This window comes from Mastomys coucha, unplaced genomic scaffold (assembly GCF_008632895.1).
Source record: "Mastomys coucha isolate ucsf_1 unplaced genomic scaffold, UCSF_Mcou_1 pScaffold16, whole genome shotgun sequence".
In the NCBI taxonomy this organism is placed as follows: domain Eukaryota; kingdom Metazoa; phylum Chordata; class Mammalia; order Rodentia; family Muridae; genus Mastomys; species Mastomys coucha.
In genome coordinates this window covers 8,929,714-8,944,019 of record NW_022196898.1, presented here as the reverse complement: position 1 = coordinate 8,944,019, position 14,306 = coordinate 8,929,714, and the positions used below count along the sequence as shown (strand labels likewise).

Below are 14,306 nucleotides of genomic sequence, written 5' to 3'. Positions count from 1 at the left end.
TTTTTTTTTTTGGAGTCATGTGAATACTTAAATTTATCAACACTAAAGCTTTTTTAAAACAAGTGTTTAAAAACTCAAGTTTCGGGGCTGGTGAGATAGCTTAGCGGTTAAGAGCACTGACTGCTCTTCTGAAGGTCCTGAGTTCAAATCCCAGCAACCACATGGTGGCTCAGAACCGTCTATAATGGGATCTGATGCCCTCTTCTGGTGTGTTTGTAGACATCTACAGTGTACTCATATATATAAAATAAATAAATCTTTAAAAAATAAGAACAAAACTTAAGTTTCACTTGTTTTGGTCTTTTCTCATTTCTGACTTAGAGCATAACAATAAACAATTATTCATAGGTCTATAAACCTTGTAAGTATACATTAAACAATATCTAAGAATTTAAAAACTTAAAACAAAGAATGTTTAAAGAGTAATCAGGATGTTTTATTGGTAGACAGTAAACCATGGAATGGAAATACCTGGGTTAATCCCTATAAATATGTAATGTAAACCCGGCCAAGTAATCTTTGGGCATCTAAGAATATAATACTATGAGAGAGTGTCAGAACAAAGACTTAACTTAGAATCCTGTGAGAAAAACTGTTACTTTGTTCACTTGATTATATACTATGTATTCTTCATTAGTTAACTCTCCTATGTTTAGTGCCTATTAGTTACTAGGTTCTGCATTAGGCACCGAAAAGGCAAGGATGATTAAGACTTTACAACAAATTTCAAGAATTTAACAGCCTTGCAGGGAAGGAGAATAGCTGAACAAATAGAGAATTTCCTTTGTGACACTTGAAAAATGAGTGAAAAATAGCTCAGAAAGTGTGGTAAACTGCTTGGAAGTAGCTTGCCAAGTCAACAGAAAGAATAGGATAATTCCAAAGAATAACATAAGGGACTTTAACAAACCACTCAGTACTGATGGAATACAAAATAAGACAGGATGCCAATGCAATAATTTCAAGAGCTGTTCTAAGATTATAAGTGACCCATAGTCTGGGCTAACCAGGATGGACTTTACACTGCCTTAAAAGGGCAGAACATTTCATCACTTTTTAATGTACTACTTTTTAAGTAGAATTCAAATATTCATTTAGTATTAAATCTTTTAAGTAGCAAAGTTAGGGAAACAATTTATTTAATTACATAATTATGCCATTTAAATAGCGTCAGAAGGCTGGAGAGATGGCTCAGCATTAGGAGTACTTGCTTCTCTTAAGAAGAAATAAATTGAGTTCTCAGCACTCACCTAAGGTGAGGCCCACAACTCTAACTCCAGCTTCAGGGAAGCCCACACCCTCAAAGGGCCTCTAAGGACCTGCAGTCCTGTGTACACGCTCATATACAGACACACAATAAATAAATAGTAAATCTAAACAAAACAATCTGTCTGGCATGGTGCTTAGAAGCTTACAACTAGCACCTTATAAATATTTGGTGAATAAATTATGGTAGTCTAACTGAACAGGAGTATGCATGAATCTTAAAATATATTCCTAGACTGGCAAGAAGTGTAAAAAGCTTTGCCATGTCTCCAATTCTCAAAAATAAGAATTTTGTCCTAATGATGTTATCTTTCTTCCTACATTGTTATCAACGATTTTTTTCTTTCCCAATTCTTTTCTATTTGAATCTTTCGTTTTTCAAACTTACACACCCAAGCCATAACCTTTCCTGGTGCTGTCCAAGTTTTTGTTGTTGTTGCTTTTTAAGCACCACAGTCTGTGTCAGCTTTAAATTCCCAGAGTCTTCTAATGTTCTACTTCTTAAATGCTGTTTCACTTAACATTAGCCTATCATTATCCTGCTCACTGCTGCCACCCTAAGCCACATCTTCAGCATGAAATCTAACCTATACCAGGATTGTCTTGCTCCCTATCAAGTCCCACTGACCTCATAAAAATAAGGGGGCACGTAATTTTTAATTACTTAAGTTCAGATGAATTTGATGTGAGGAGTCTCGTTTCTTCTATTATTCAGGTGATTTAAGAAGGGTCCAGGGAACTCGCAGCATTGCAGACCAGAGGTCACACATCAAACTAGTACTTTCTGTTACCTGTCTATTCCTAGGGAAGAGATAGAACGATGGATGGATAACTGGGAGGAGGGACTATTGGAGACGGGGGCTTCACTTCCCACTGCCATGCTAATTATCAAATAAACCAAAAGACAGTTTGGTCCTTCCAGGAGAAAAGGCAAGACGGACGTCCAAGGTTTGCTAAGTAATTCTTCAGCGCCAAGACACAGAAAGAAATCACTGTAAAGGAAGAGTCACTCGCTCTTTTGGAACTCACCTGTCAACAGCGGTGTGGACGGCGCCATCTTGTCCCGGAAAGAGAAACCCACGCGCTGGGGTGAGAGTTCAATAAAGGCCGAACCCGGCCTCTACACGTCTCCCCAAGCGCAACGACTGCGAGCTGGTGTTTCCGGCGCCTCCAGCCTCGGGGCCAATTCACTTCCGCTTTTCCGAGCGCGCACGCGCAGCTCCGGCTCCCCGCTTTCCCGATCGTGGAAGGGCCTGGCTGCGGCTGCGGCCGGCCCCCGCCCTCCTTCTCCGGAGCGGGCGGAGTCCGTACTTCCGCGGGGCGGGGTCTGCCCAGTGCTGACGTTGGCAGCCGAACCCGAACTAGTTCGAGGTTGCCGGCTTCGCTGTCCGGTGGTTGGAATCTTGCTTGTCGGCCCTGCGGCCCGCTCTCCCCGGCGCGCCGCCCCTCGGCTGCTCAGACCGCCCTGATCGGCGGCTGCTGGTGCTCCAGCGCTCGGCGTCCGGGCCCAGTTGGCTGTAGGCGGCGTAGGCACCGCGAGCCGAGCCTCCCGGTAGCCCGGGAGCGGCGACCGAGCGAGTCCGAGAGGTTCTTGGGGCAGGTGGCGCCGCGAAGATGGTCGCCAAGCAGAGGATCCGTATGGCCAACGAGAAGCACAGCAAGAACATAACTCAGCGCGGCAACGTCGCTAAGACCTCGGTAAGGGAAAGCGGGCATCCTTCTCCATGCCGGGGGCCGGGGGCCGAGGCCCGCGCCTCGCCGGGCCGGGGCCGCGGTCGCGGCGAGTTCTCCCCAGACCCGCCTGATTCCGGACTCCCGCTGCGGTGGAATCTGGGGTGGGAGGAGAGATCTGTGAGTTGCCCGCCGGCCACCTGGCTTGGGGTGCAGGCCATGCGAGGCCAGGATCCGAGAGTGGTTTCTCTGCGTTTGAAACTGGTTTTTTTTTTTTTCTTTTTGCAGAGAAATGCCCCCGAAGAAAAGGCGTCGGTAGGACCCTGGTTATTGGCCCTCTTCATTTTTGTTGTCTGTGGCTCTGGTAAGTGTTTGGGGGCTCTCGTGGTTTGGAATGACGTGGATGAGTGGCGAGTCCTACCCGCGTGGTTCTCAACCCACCTGCTGGGAGAATTGTTTCTAGTGAACCAGATTACTTGTACCACAGACGGTCGTGCCCCAGAAATTTCTCTTGCCTTGATTTGCGCTCATAGAAGTTCAAAAAAAAAAGAAAAGAAAAGAAAAAGGAGAGATTAGATCTTCCTAATGATCCCTTAGAAGAAATTAAGCACCAAATAACTCTTGGAATAAGAATGATTTGCATTGTAACTCTGTTATCAATAGTGTTGCAAAAATCTTAAAGAACATCGTGAACATCTGGATACTATTACAAGACTGAACAGGGTACAAGTATCAAAGATGTCTATGTCAAAAACTAAGTATAGAAAGTAAGGCCAGTACAAAGAATTGGTTTTCTGCAGAGGAAACATACCTGTTTGGAAATTTAGTGTATGAGGCAAGGCAAGTATTTTCAGGAAAAATTAGTTATTAAGACAGCCTGCTTTTAAGGTGATAGACTCTTGCCTCTGCAGATGTCTTTCAGAATGTCTTTCTGTTCTGTGTGTTGCTTTAATAGGCAAGCTGTTATTATAGAGACAGATACTTTTATTTGCCACATTCTACAGTTACTGAGATTTTCATTTAACATTTCACTTTGCCTTTTTTCTAAACTCAACAACCGGAAGCTTTCTTGATATGTGGCCAAGAGCCAACCAGTTTATGTAACACAAAGATTATTGAATTTCAGCTTTGTGAGAATGAAGAAATGTGCATATATTAGGAAACCAGGCCTTTAAGGATATGTTAGAAATAAACTGAAATAAATCTATGGTAGAAAAATGTGTTTGTTTTTGGTGTTTTTAAGTTATTTCTACAATAATTTCACATATGGAAGCTCTCTTGTACATCTTACAGGTAAAAGTCAAGGAGCCTATAATTAAAGAAATAATTTGAGGTCGACGTGAAGCTCAGTTGCAGTTACCTATCATGCATCAGGTCCTGGGTACCATCACCAGCACCACAAGATAATAATCATTTAAAGGCATTTAATTGTTTAATTATGATAAACCTGTCTCACTTTATTATAGTAAAGTTAGATTAGCATTTGTAACTGGCTGTACGATCACTCTGGGCTCTGCAACTGCTGTAATAGATTACTTTTAGTTGAGAGGCCTGTTTTCTTCAACTTATTTTAATATTTGCTCTTTATCTTCACAGCAATTTTCCAGATTATTCAAAGTATCAGGATGGGCATGTGAAGTGACTGACCTTGAGATCTTTCCATTCTCCTGTGAATTTTAACTTGAACTCATTCCTGATGTTTGATGCCCTGGTTAAAAAGAATTCAGTAAATCACCCTGCCTCAGAACGACTTTCATAGCAGCCTTCATGTGTCATTCCAAGGTTTCTTCAAGAGTCATTCCAGGTTTGCTAGCCCATGCCACAGTGCCTTGCAAAAGCACCACATGAATAAAGCAATAAAATTTGATTATTAAGTTCCAGTAGTAGACCATACTTATTCAGTACAGAATGAGTTTAATGTGGTTATTAAAACTTATGACTAATTAGATTAAATCTGTGTAGACAGGGTATAGATTTTGTTAACCCTAATGTGTAAATGCAATTAGCTTAATTTAAATTTTGGAATCTTAAGGTTTTATATAGCTAGGCACTTTATTACTCTTGGATTGAAAAGCACACTCAATTATAGGGACATGTAACTATCCTATAATAAGGTGCTTATAAATGGACAACTACACGGCCTAGTTTTACCACGATCATTGTCACCTAAAATTTTTTAAAAGCTCCTAGGGCGTATTGTAAGTAGAGATGCTTACAGCTGCATCTGTTTTTAATGATAATGTTTCTGTTACATAGCCTTGAATTTTGCATGAGAAAGTATAGCCACCTAGGATCCCATTTGAGCCTAGGTTGAGCATTTTGTAACTTAATCAAAGTGATTGCAGTTCCACGAAAAGCTATCATGGAGAAACGAAATTAGAGATGGTTTGCTGATGTCACACTGATCAGAATTAACTTATCAAGGGGTTTACTGTGTAGAAAAAAAGTTAAGGGGAAAAGACTACAAGAAGTAAATGCCTCGTTGAAACATGTGGAGTCCCATGTGCCATATGATATCTTAGCATGTTAATTGCACTTTTAATACCAAAAAGGCACATCAACTAAAAAGTTATGATTGAATTGCCCTTAGGGTTCTAGGTCTATCAATCTAAACTAGCATTTGGAATTAAATGAATTCACTGATAAGGATCAGTCTAGTCTTCCTTTGTATGACTTAGTAGGTTGTGATTGATCAAATTTTCCTTTAACTAATAGTAAGGGTGAGAGTGATGAGGCAGGTTTGAGGCTTTCTGGTACTATTGAAAACTGCAAGTAGTCCTGACTATTTCTGCACTTAGCCAGAACTTGGTGCAGACACCAAGCAATATCTTTTTATGAATTGGAAGAAGCCTGCTTATGTTTGCTTTCTTATTTGCCTCAGGAGATCTCTTTTGAAATAAGCTGTTTTCAAAGGAACAGAAGGGAAACTTGCTACCTGTTCTGAGAGCAGTGTAAACCTCACAGGACTTTGGATCCCCTCAGATGCAGAGGAGAATGAAGGAAATGAGTAATTAGGGATGCACAGGAATCTAACTGTATCTGATCAGGAAAGAAAGCTGGCTCTGGGTCCGCAGGCTCATGACTGTTTGCCTCTTTTCACCCTGGAAGTGAATCCCTGACCTTGATTCCCTCTAAAGCAAGTCTTGGTTAACTAATTCTATTTTACTATAACTTTAAAAGTGAAAGATATTCTCTAAATTTATAGCAGGTGCCTTATTTCCTTTGAATCAAATCATTCCATACCAGAATTTCCCTTGGTTTACTATAGATAATTGGCTTTAAGATATCTTTGTTTTTTAAACATACAATGTTTTAATTAATTTGTTAAATTGCTGTAGCCATCAATCATTTCACATTTGTAAAATTACATTCCCTTTGTATCATGTAATTTACCTATTCAGTGCATTTTATATTTAGGTTGGATTATGCATATTTGGGTCAATGAAAGTTGTGTCTGTTTGATTTATGGTTTAAAAATAAAGTTCCTTGGATATTTGATGCTTTTGTTGTAAAAGAAAATGATTTTGCAGAGTTCTTTTTTTTGTTGTTGTTGTTGTTTTTGTTGTTGTTGTTTTCGAGGCAGGGTTTCTCTTTGTAGCCCTGGCTGTCCTGGAACTCACTCTGTAGACCAGACTGGCCTCGAACTCAGAAATCCACCTGCCTCTGCCTCCCAAGTGCTGGGATTAAAGGTGTGCGCCACCACCGCCTGGCAAAGATTTATTTATTTATTATTTTGTGTGTATGAGTGCACTATAGTTGTACCGATGGCCATGAGCCATCGTGTGGCTGCTGGGAATTGAACTCAGGATGGCCCTGCTTGCTCCGGCGTAATACACTGTAGCTGTCTTCAGATGCACCAGAAGAGGGTGTCAGATCTCATGGGTGGTTGTGAGCCACCATGTGGTTGCTGGGATTTGAACTCAGGACCTTCGGAAGAGCAGTCAATGCTCTTATTCGCTGAGCCATCTCGCCAGCCCGCAGAGTTCTTATTTGAATACTTTTCATAGTTTATAGAAATTTATTTTAAAAGAATGCCTGTACTTAGCCTGGCAGTGGTGGCGAATGCCTTTGATCCCAGCCCTTGGGAGGAAAAGGCAGGCAGATCTCTGAGCTCTAGACAAGCCTGGTCTCCAGAGCGAGCTCCCTGAGAGCCAGGACTACTACACAGAGAAGCCCTGTCTTGAAAAAGTGGAAGAAGAAAAAATAGAAAAGTCTGTATTTAAGGGTCTTAAGGTTTCTGTTGCTGCAGCTAAACACCATGACTGAAAAACAAGTTGGAGAAGAAAGGATTTATTTCCCTCTCACTCACTGTTCATCATCAAAGGAAGTCAAGAAGTCAAAGTAGGAACTCAAGCAGGGCAGGAACCTAGAGGCAGGAGCTGGTCCAGAGTCCATGGAGGGTCACTTCTTACTGGTTGGTTGCTCAGCCTGCTTTCCTGTAGAACCCAGGACTGGCAGCCCAGTGATGGTACCACCTAAAATGGGTTGGACCCTCCCCCATCAATCATTAATTAAGGCAGGACCTTATGGAGGCATTTTCTCAATTGAGATTCCTTCTCTCAGGTAACTCTAGTTTGGTGGTAAGTTAACAGACACATTAACTCAAAAGAAATAATACGGAGAGGTACGGATTAGGTCTGTAATTAGACCTGGTAGCAAGAAATATGTGTAAAAAGCAAGAAAATTCAACACTTACCCACTTAGCATATAGTTGTTAGTACCCAAGTTTGGCTGAAGGAAAAAGCACATTTCACTCAGATTTTATATTATCCTGTAATGCTGAGCACAGCAAGGAAATGAGTTTGCCCAAATATTCAGTGGTTTACCTCTGACAGAATAAAGAGTTACCATTTCATTGTGTGTATGCTAGTTTGAATACAATGTTGCTGGCAATCAGGTTTCTAAAGTAGCACAAGGTTTTCACTGTAGCAGGATACATTGTCTTTGGTTTGGGCTTACATCGATGTGTTTACCTCTGTTTTTAATTGTGGGGCCACTTGGGCTCCACATGAGGCTGGCTACTGGTGGGATCTTGGACACACGGGACGATCACACAAAACTTTTATTTCAGGACTTATTACTATATCTAATGCATAAAACATAGTGCATGACATATATAAACTTAGAACATCATGACATTCTCTGTCTAGAAATTATCTTAAGTTTCAGGTTGATGGGATAAAATACTCTTGACAAAAGCAAAGTAGGAGAGACAAGAGGAGAGGAAGTGACGCAGGGTTCCTCTCTGCTCCTGGCTCCATATTGTAGTCCAGCATAGCAGGGAAGTCACAGCCATAGGGACTTGAGGAAGTTGTTCATAGCACATCTGTAATAAGAAACAGAACACTGAATATACATGTGCCAGTACTTAAGAGGAAAAAAAAAACCCTGACCTTTTATGATTCAAACCAGTGCATGTTGCAGAAACAAAGATAGCAGAACTGTGGGAGGTTTGCAAACAAAATAGGCATTTATCCAGTGATTACTAAGTAACAAGCAGGTAGAGTTGTAGAGTCCTATAGGCAATTACCTAAGGCATATCCATAACTGCTACAGTAGCTCAAAGAACATGTAAATGAGGAATGATAACAGCTTTGGGGGGGGGCAGACAAAAACAAAGTCAAGGTCTGACTAACTGCACTCTCTAGAAATCACAGAACTGGCCACAAAACTTACATGCCTTTCACATATGCTTCTAGAAAAGCCTTTAATTTTTCTCAAGTTGCAAATCCAAAGAAGAGAGAAGAAAGTGTTCTCTGATACAGTTTCTTTTGAAAGTGAATTCAGTTAGCCTTTACACTGGTTTTTCATGTAATAGAAAATTAAAGTATTTTCATCTGTGATGCTGAGAAATAACTCCAAACTAAAATTACTTTAAGAACAACTATGAGGAGCTGGTGGTGTGCGCTGTCTATAATCCTAGCACTGAGGAGGCTGATCCAGGAAAATTGCCTAGAGTTCAAGGCCAGTGTGGCCTGCAAAGTGAGACTGGGAAGGAAGAATGTGTCCTTTTGACTAAAGATACCGATCCCCATGAACTTCCTGAGGTAAAAAAAAAAAAAAAAAAAAAAAAAAAAAAAAGATATGCTAAAGTGTAGGGGCTTCTTGTTTCTGTTGCAATGAAATAACTTTTAAGCCTTAGTTCTCTAGGGCACTTTGTGTGGCTCAATCTGCCCTTTCAGACTTGCCCTTCACAGCTTCCCTTCTAGATTTGCTGTAGTCCACATTTTTCAGATACCCTGTAATTTTGGTCCCTTCCCACAGCGTGTACACACACACACACACACACACACACACACACACACACACACACACACACAACCCATCTTATCTGACCAGTTTCCATTGTAGCCCTGTCCTGAACCTGTTAGAACTTAGTGTATGGCCATGCTTATTAGTTTTCTGTCTTACTTTACTAAGATACACTGAAGACTAAGCTTGGGCTCCTTAAGGACAGGGCTCTTTTGTCTCCTACTGCCACCATTTCTGTGTCCACCAAAATGCCACACTCAACTTGTTAGCTGAGTGCTTCATCAGCAAGAACCTTATCCGTCTGCTGGCCGTGGTCGTGCATGCTTGTAATCCCAGCACTCATGAGGCAGAGGCCAGAAGAAGGTTAGAGGTCAACCTAGACTATATTTGGACCTTGTACCCCCCATTTCAAATAAACAAAATGTAGTACCATAATCTCATCTACTCTGCTACAATGAGAGTTCAGGTCTACTCCGGGCAATTGAGTAATAACTTTTTTTTTTTTTTTTTTTTTTTTTTTTTTTTTGAGACAGGGTTTCTCTGTGTAGTCCTGGCTGTCCTGGAACTCACTCTATAGACCAGGCTGGCCTCGAACTCAGAAATCTGCCTGCCTCTGCCTCCCAAGTGCTGGGATTAAAGGCGTGCACCACCACTGCCCGGCTATAACCTTATTTAAAAAAAAAAAAAGAAAATTAAGTGGAGAAAAAGCATATCTCAGTGTTAGATTGCTTGCCTAGGACGCATGAGCCGTGAACTTAATCCCTAGACCCATCAAAGTAAAATTTAAAAAGCCTATCATAACAGAACTTGTGTGTTCCTGTAAAATCCTCTAACCCTAGAGTCACGGTCAGCCCACAGCTTAAACCTGGGTGATCTTTACTTAAGACCTGTGCTCGCCACCAAAGTGCAGTTTCTTGGAACAAACTCCCCCAGGATAGGCTTATAGGCTTGACATTTGGAGATACATCAACAGTGTGATATTTACCCTTTAGTAAAGGTCGAATTTTTAAAAACCTGAAGAACATTTCATCAAAAGAAAGGTAATGCCTCACCATACCAGTTAGTCTGGTTATAAGAGTGAGATGCCATGTTTGCCATTTCCAGCCTGTGCCTGGGAGGCTTCAGATTGCTCTCTGCTCCATCCACTTCTGTCTTCCTCGTGCAGGGGGACACAAGGATTCCCATGTGTCCTTCTCTGTGCAAGACCCCTGCAGGCCTGATAGCTGTGTCCCATGCCTGTTCTAGCCCTTGGGAATAGATTCCTCTTCACAAAGTGTTCCTTACAACCACACCATAGTGACTAGTCACTGTGATCTCATACATCCGAGCAAAAGACTCTGTGTCCTTTTGGAAAATGCCTGGTGTACAGAGTCCCTGACTCTTCACGCTTAGCCCCAGGCATCCTAGAGTGCTGGAGACTCCAGGTACAGCAAGTTTGCTTTCTTGTCAATAGGAACATAGCTACAAGTCCCAGAGCACAAACACATCAGGGTCTGAGCTGGGGATGCTAACTGACTAAGGCTGATAGTTCATAAAGGGATAGATGTCAAAGCATGCTCGCTCTAGCCCTGGCCACGAGAGCACAATTTTTGAGTTAATCCCAGAGGATTATGTGGAGAAGGAAGCTACCACAGAGGATGAAACTCATTTCCAAAGCTTTTGTGGCATTCATTCTTGCTGGAGAGCAGTAGTAAGATGTTTTCTGATGCAAGAACTTGTTTCTTCTGCTAAGCATGACATGAAACACCATCCTCATTGCCAAGTGCTCACAGGGAAAGCCATGCCCAATCTGGTCTAATTTCCTGCTACCCAGAACAGTGTCCTGTGATTATTGGTATCCTGGAAGCCTGTTGAAAATCACGTCCTACCCTGGCTAGGCCCTCTGAATCTGAGCCTAAGTTTTCCGAGGATCTCCCACATATTCCATCTGCAAACTGACATTGGAAAAGAATAGACTTCCTTTTTAAAAAGATTTTATATATACGGGTGTTCTTGTTTGCCTGAATGTATGTATGGACACCACGTGTGGTGTGCAGTGCTCGTGGGGGATGACAAGGCTGTCAGATGCCCTAAAGCTGGAGTCACAGACAGCTGTGAGCTCCTAGCTGCTGTGTTAGGAACCAAACCCAGATCCTCTGGAAGAGCAGTCAGTGCTTTTTTAACCATGGAGCCATTTCTCCCGCCTCCCAAAAGACTAGATTTCTAATTCTAGCTATGGCACTAAATGGCTGGATGGCCTGAAATCTTACAACTGCCTCTCTTTGCCTGCCTGAGGGAAAGGAAACCCCTCTGCCTCAACAGCAGTTACAAAATCGGGCGATGAAAGCACTTTGCATACTTAAAAATACTCAATGCAAATAAGATATGGACTATGTGAACTTCAAAAACGAGGACATCTGATAGGGTTAAGGGACTTTCCTCACTTAGGACAGAAGAAACAGTGGCTTTTACAACTGCTTCACAGGAACTCACTCGTCCTTCAATTGCTGGCTATGCATAGATATTTTTTTTTCCAATGTAATTTTACTTTCCCAGAACTTTGCCTTTCAAATAACTACCTAAAACTTGCATGATTACGATTCATATTCAGTTAGTTAGCCCACAACAGGAAATACATTTTGCTTGCACTTGGTCCTCAAAGATCTGCTGCACTGGAAAAAAACAAAAAAAAAAACAAAAAAAAAAAAAAAAAAAAAAAAAAAAAAAAAAAAAAGAGGAAGAAACTGGCAAGGGGGAGAATTGGTTTCAACGATGGTTTCTTCAAAGGCCCTTCTGACACTTCTATTGCTGTAGAGCGGACCTGCCCTCTGCATGTGAGAAAGACACTGTGCAAATGTATAGGCTCTTGAAAGGAAAGCAAAACTGCTTAGAAGGAGTGGACTAGGATTTGATACCACAACCACTGTAAAAATAACCTTAGATTTACAGAAAAGGTACAGATGGGATAGAAAGTTCATGTGTACCTTTTATTCAGCTGCCTTTAACGTTGGCATCAATACTACGGTACATTTGTCAAGTTTAGAAGTTAGCAATAGTCTAGCATGGCTGTAAATGCTTGTATCCCAGCACTGTTCCAGGAGGGCTGAAGCAGGAGGATCAATGCTGAAGCCACTCTGAGTTACAAAGTGTTAACACTTGGCATCTCAAACAAAACAAACAAAGTTATCTTGGGAACAATACTTTAACTCTAGACATCACTTAGATCTTACAGGTTTTGGTGTTCTGTTCTTTGCTTCAGAAACCAAAGTTACCAAATTGCAATTTAGCTTTTACTCTTTTTTTTTTTTTTTTTTTTTTTTTTAAATACAACAAATTGTTCCTAATACTGCTGTACAGCTTGTTATGATCTGGTGGCCAGCTTGTAATGTGATCTGTTTTATGTGCTCTGCCTGTTGTTCTGTGCTTTAAAAAATTAATGTAAGCAATAAGACTTGTGGTTACTTCTTTTTTTTTTTTTAAATATTTATTTATTATATGTAAGTACACTATAGCTGTCTTCAGACACCCCAGAAGAGGGCGTTAGATCTTGTTACGGATGGTTGTGAGCCACCATGTGGTTGCTGGGATTTGAACTCAGGACCTTTGGAAGAGCAGTCAGTGCTCTTAACCACTGAGCCATCTCTCCAGCCCGTTTAACTTTTTTTTTTTTTTGGTTTTTTCGAGACAGGGTTTCTCTGTGTAGCCTTGGCTGTTCTAGAACTCACTCTGTAGACCAGGCTGGCCTCGAACTCAGAAATTCACCTGCCTCTGCCTCCCAAGTCCTGGGATTAAAGGCGTGAGCCACCACTGCCTGGCCAGTTACTTCTAAATTCATAAAAGGCTTATGACTAATTTTAACTGTGTACATGTGACTGGACATGGTAGCACGTGTCTTTAATTCCAGCAGTTGGGAGGTAGAGGCAGGCAGATCTCTGTGAGTTCAAGGTCAGCCTGGTCTGTTTAGAGTTTCAGGTCAGCAAAGGCCCTGTCTTGTGTTTAAATGTGCATGCATGAGTCAGTATGTATGTATGCATACATAAGGTTTCTTCTTTAAATCATAAATACAACTTCTTTTTGACTATATACTTGAATTAACTTATTTCAGTGACCACTCTACATTTTCTGTGTTTTGAAGCCTTTGTTTTCATTTAAAATGGAATTATTTTATTCAAAAGAAGAGGAGCTTTAGGAATTTAGAAATAAAACAAAAATTGGATTAAAAGTGGTATAAAGATATACATATAAAACATACTTTTTATAAAATAGATTAAAGGGAATGATTTTGGAGGACAAAGGAATTTATGTGGGGAACTTACAATTAAGGGTTCCTGGGAACAGACAATCACGATTTCACTAATTAAAAACAATTCTGAGACTGGAAAGATGGCTTAAGAGCACTTGCTGGCCGAGCAGTGGTGGCATACGCCTTTAATCCCAGCACTTGGAAGGCAGAGGCAGGCAGATTTCTGAGTTCGAGTCCAGCCTGGTCTACAAAGTGAGTTCCAGGACAGCCAGGGCTACATAGAGAAACCCTGTCTCAAAAAACAAACAAACAAAAAAAGAGCACTTGCTGTTCTCCCATAGGATCAGAGTTCAGTTCCTAGCACCCATGTCAGGTGGCTTAAGATCATTTGTAACTCACGCACCTGTGGCATTCATACTTGTCAGTGTATGACACACATGCACACACTTACACACACACACTTACACACACACACACATACATGTAGATACATAAAAAATGTTTTTTTAAAAATTCTTACAGAATGTGTTCTAATGTCCTCTTTCTTTTCTTGATCCTTCAAAACAACCATTTGAGTCCTTTTTAAAATCCCAAGAGTATAGAGGTTTATCTGACAATTTAGGATAAACAAACACCTTGTAATTTAACAATGTGTGGCTAGGTGACCCTAACTTTTTATATTATGCAATGTGTGTGCTTAGAACTCAACTCTTTTTTAATAGGTTGTAAATTTTCATTATCAATGTTACTATTTATCATAATAGTAAGGCTGATTGCTGATTGAAAGGTGCCTAAGAGCCGGTGGCCTTGCTCAGCCATTGTCAGAGATGTCTCCTCCTGCAGCAGATGGGAACAGATACAGAGACCCAGAGCAAGACAATAGGTGGGGGGGGGG

The 14,306-nt window shown here is 41.2% G+C and overlaps 2 protein-coding genes across 2 annotated transcripts in view; one reads left to right on the top strand and one right to left on the bottom strand.

Annotated features, from left to right (window-relative positions):
* Eif2a (eukaryotic translation initiation factor 2A) overlaps window positions 1–2,557 on the bottom strand; it is a 29,143-nt gene extending 26,586 nt beyond the window's left edge. The window contains exon 1 of the mRNA XM_031373902.1: window positions 2,296–2,557. Within this exon, the coding sequence (XP_031229762.1) occupies window positions 2,296–2,323 (28 nt within the window). The 5' untranslated portion in view covers window positions 2,324–2,557. The remainder of the gene's footprint in view (window positions 1–2,295) is intronic.
* Window positions 2,505–6,435, top strand: Serp1 (stress associated endoplasmic reticulum protein 1). Its single transcript, XM_031373903.1, has 3 exons — window positions 2,505–2,964; window positions 3,226–3,301; window positions 4,534–6,435. Exons 1-3 carry the CDS (start codon window positions 2,881–2,883, stop codon window positions 4,572–4,574), a joined length of 201 nt encoding a protein of 66 aa, XP_031229763.1. The 5' UTR covers window positions 2,505–2,880; the 3' UTR covers window positions 4,575–6,435.
* Window positions 6,436–14,306: the final 7,871 nt, after the last annotated feature.

What these genes read in the sequence shown, in the direction of transcription:
- Serp1 (XM_031373903.1), top strand. Translation starts at nt 2,881, where the DNA reads ATGGTCGCCAAGCAGAGGATCCGTATGGCCAACGAGAAGCACAGCAAG. An exon ending in GCAACGTCGCTAAGACCTCG is followed by an intron (nt 2,965 to 3,225) that starts GTAAGGGAAAGC and finishes TTCTTTTTGCAG; the next exon opens with AGAAATGCCCCCGAAGAAAA. An exon ending in TTTTGTTGTCTGTGGCTCTG is followed by an intron (nt 3,302 to 4,533) that starts GTAAGTGTTTGG and finishes TTATCTTCACAG; the next exon opens with CAATTTTCCAGATTATTCAA.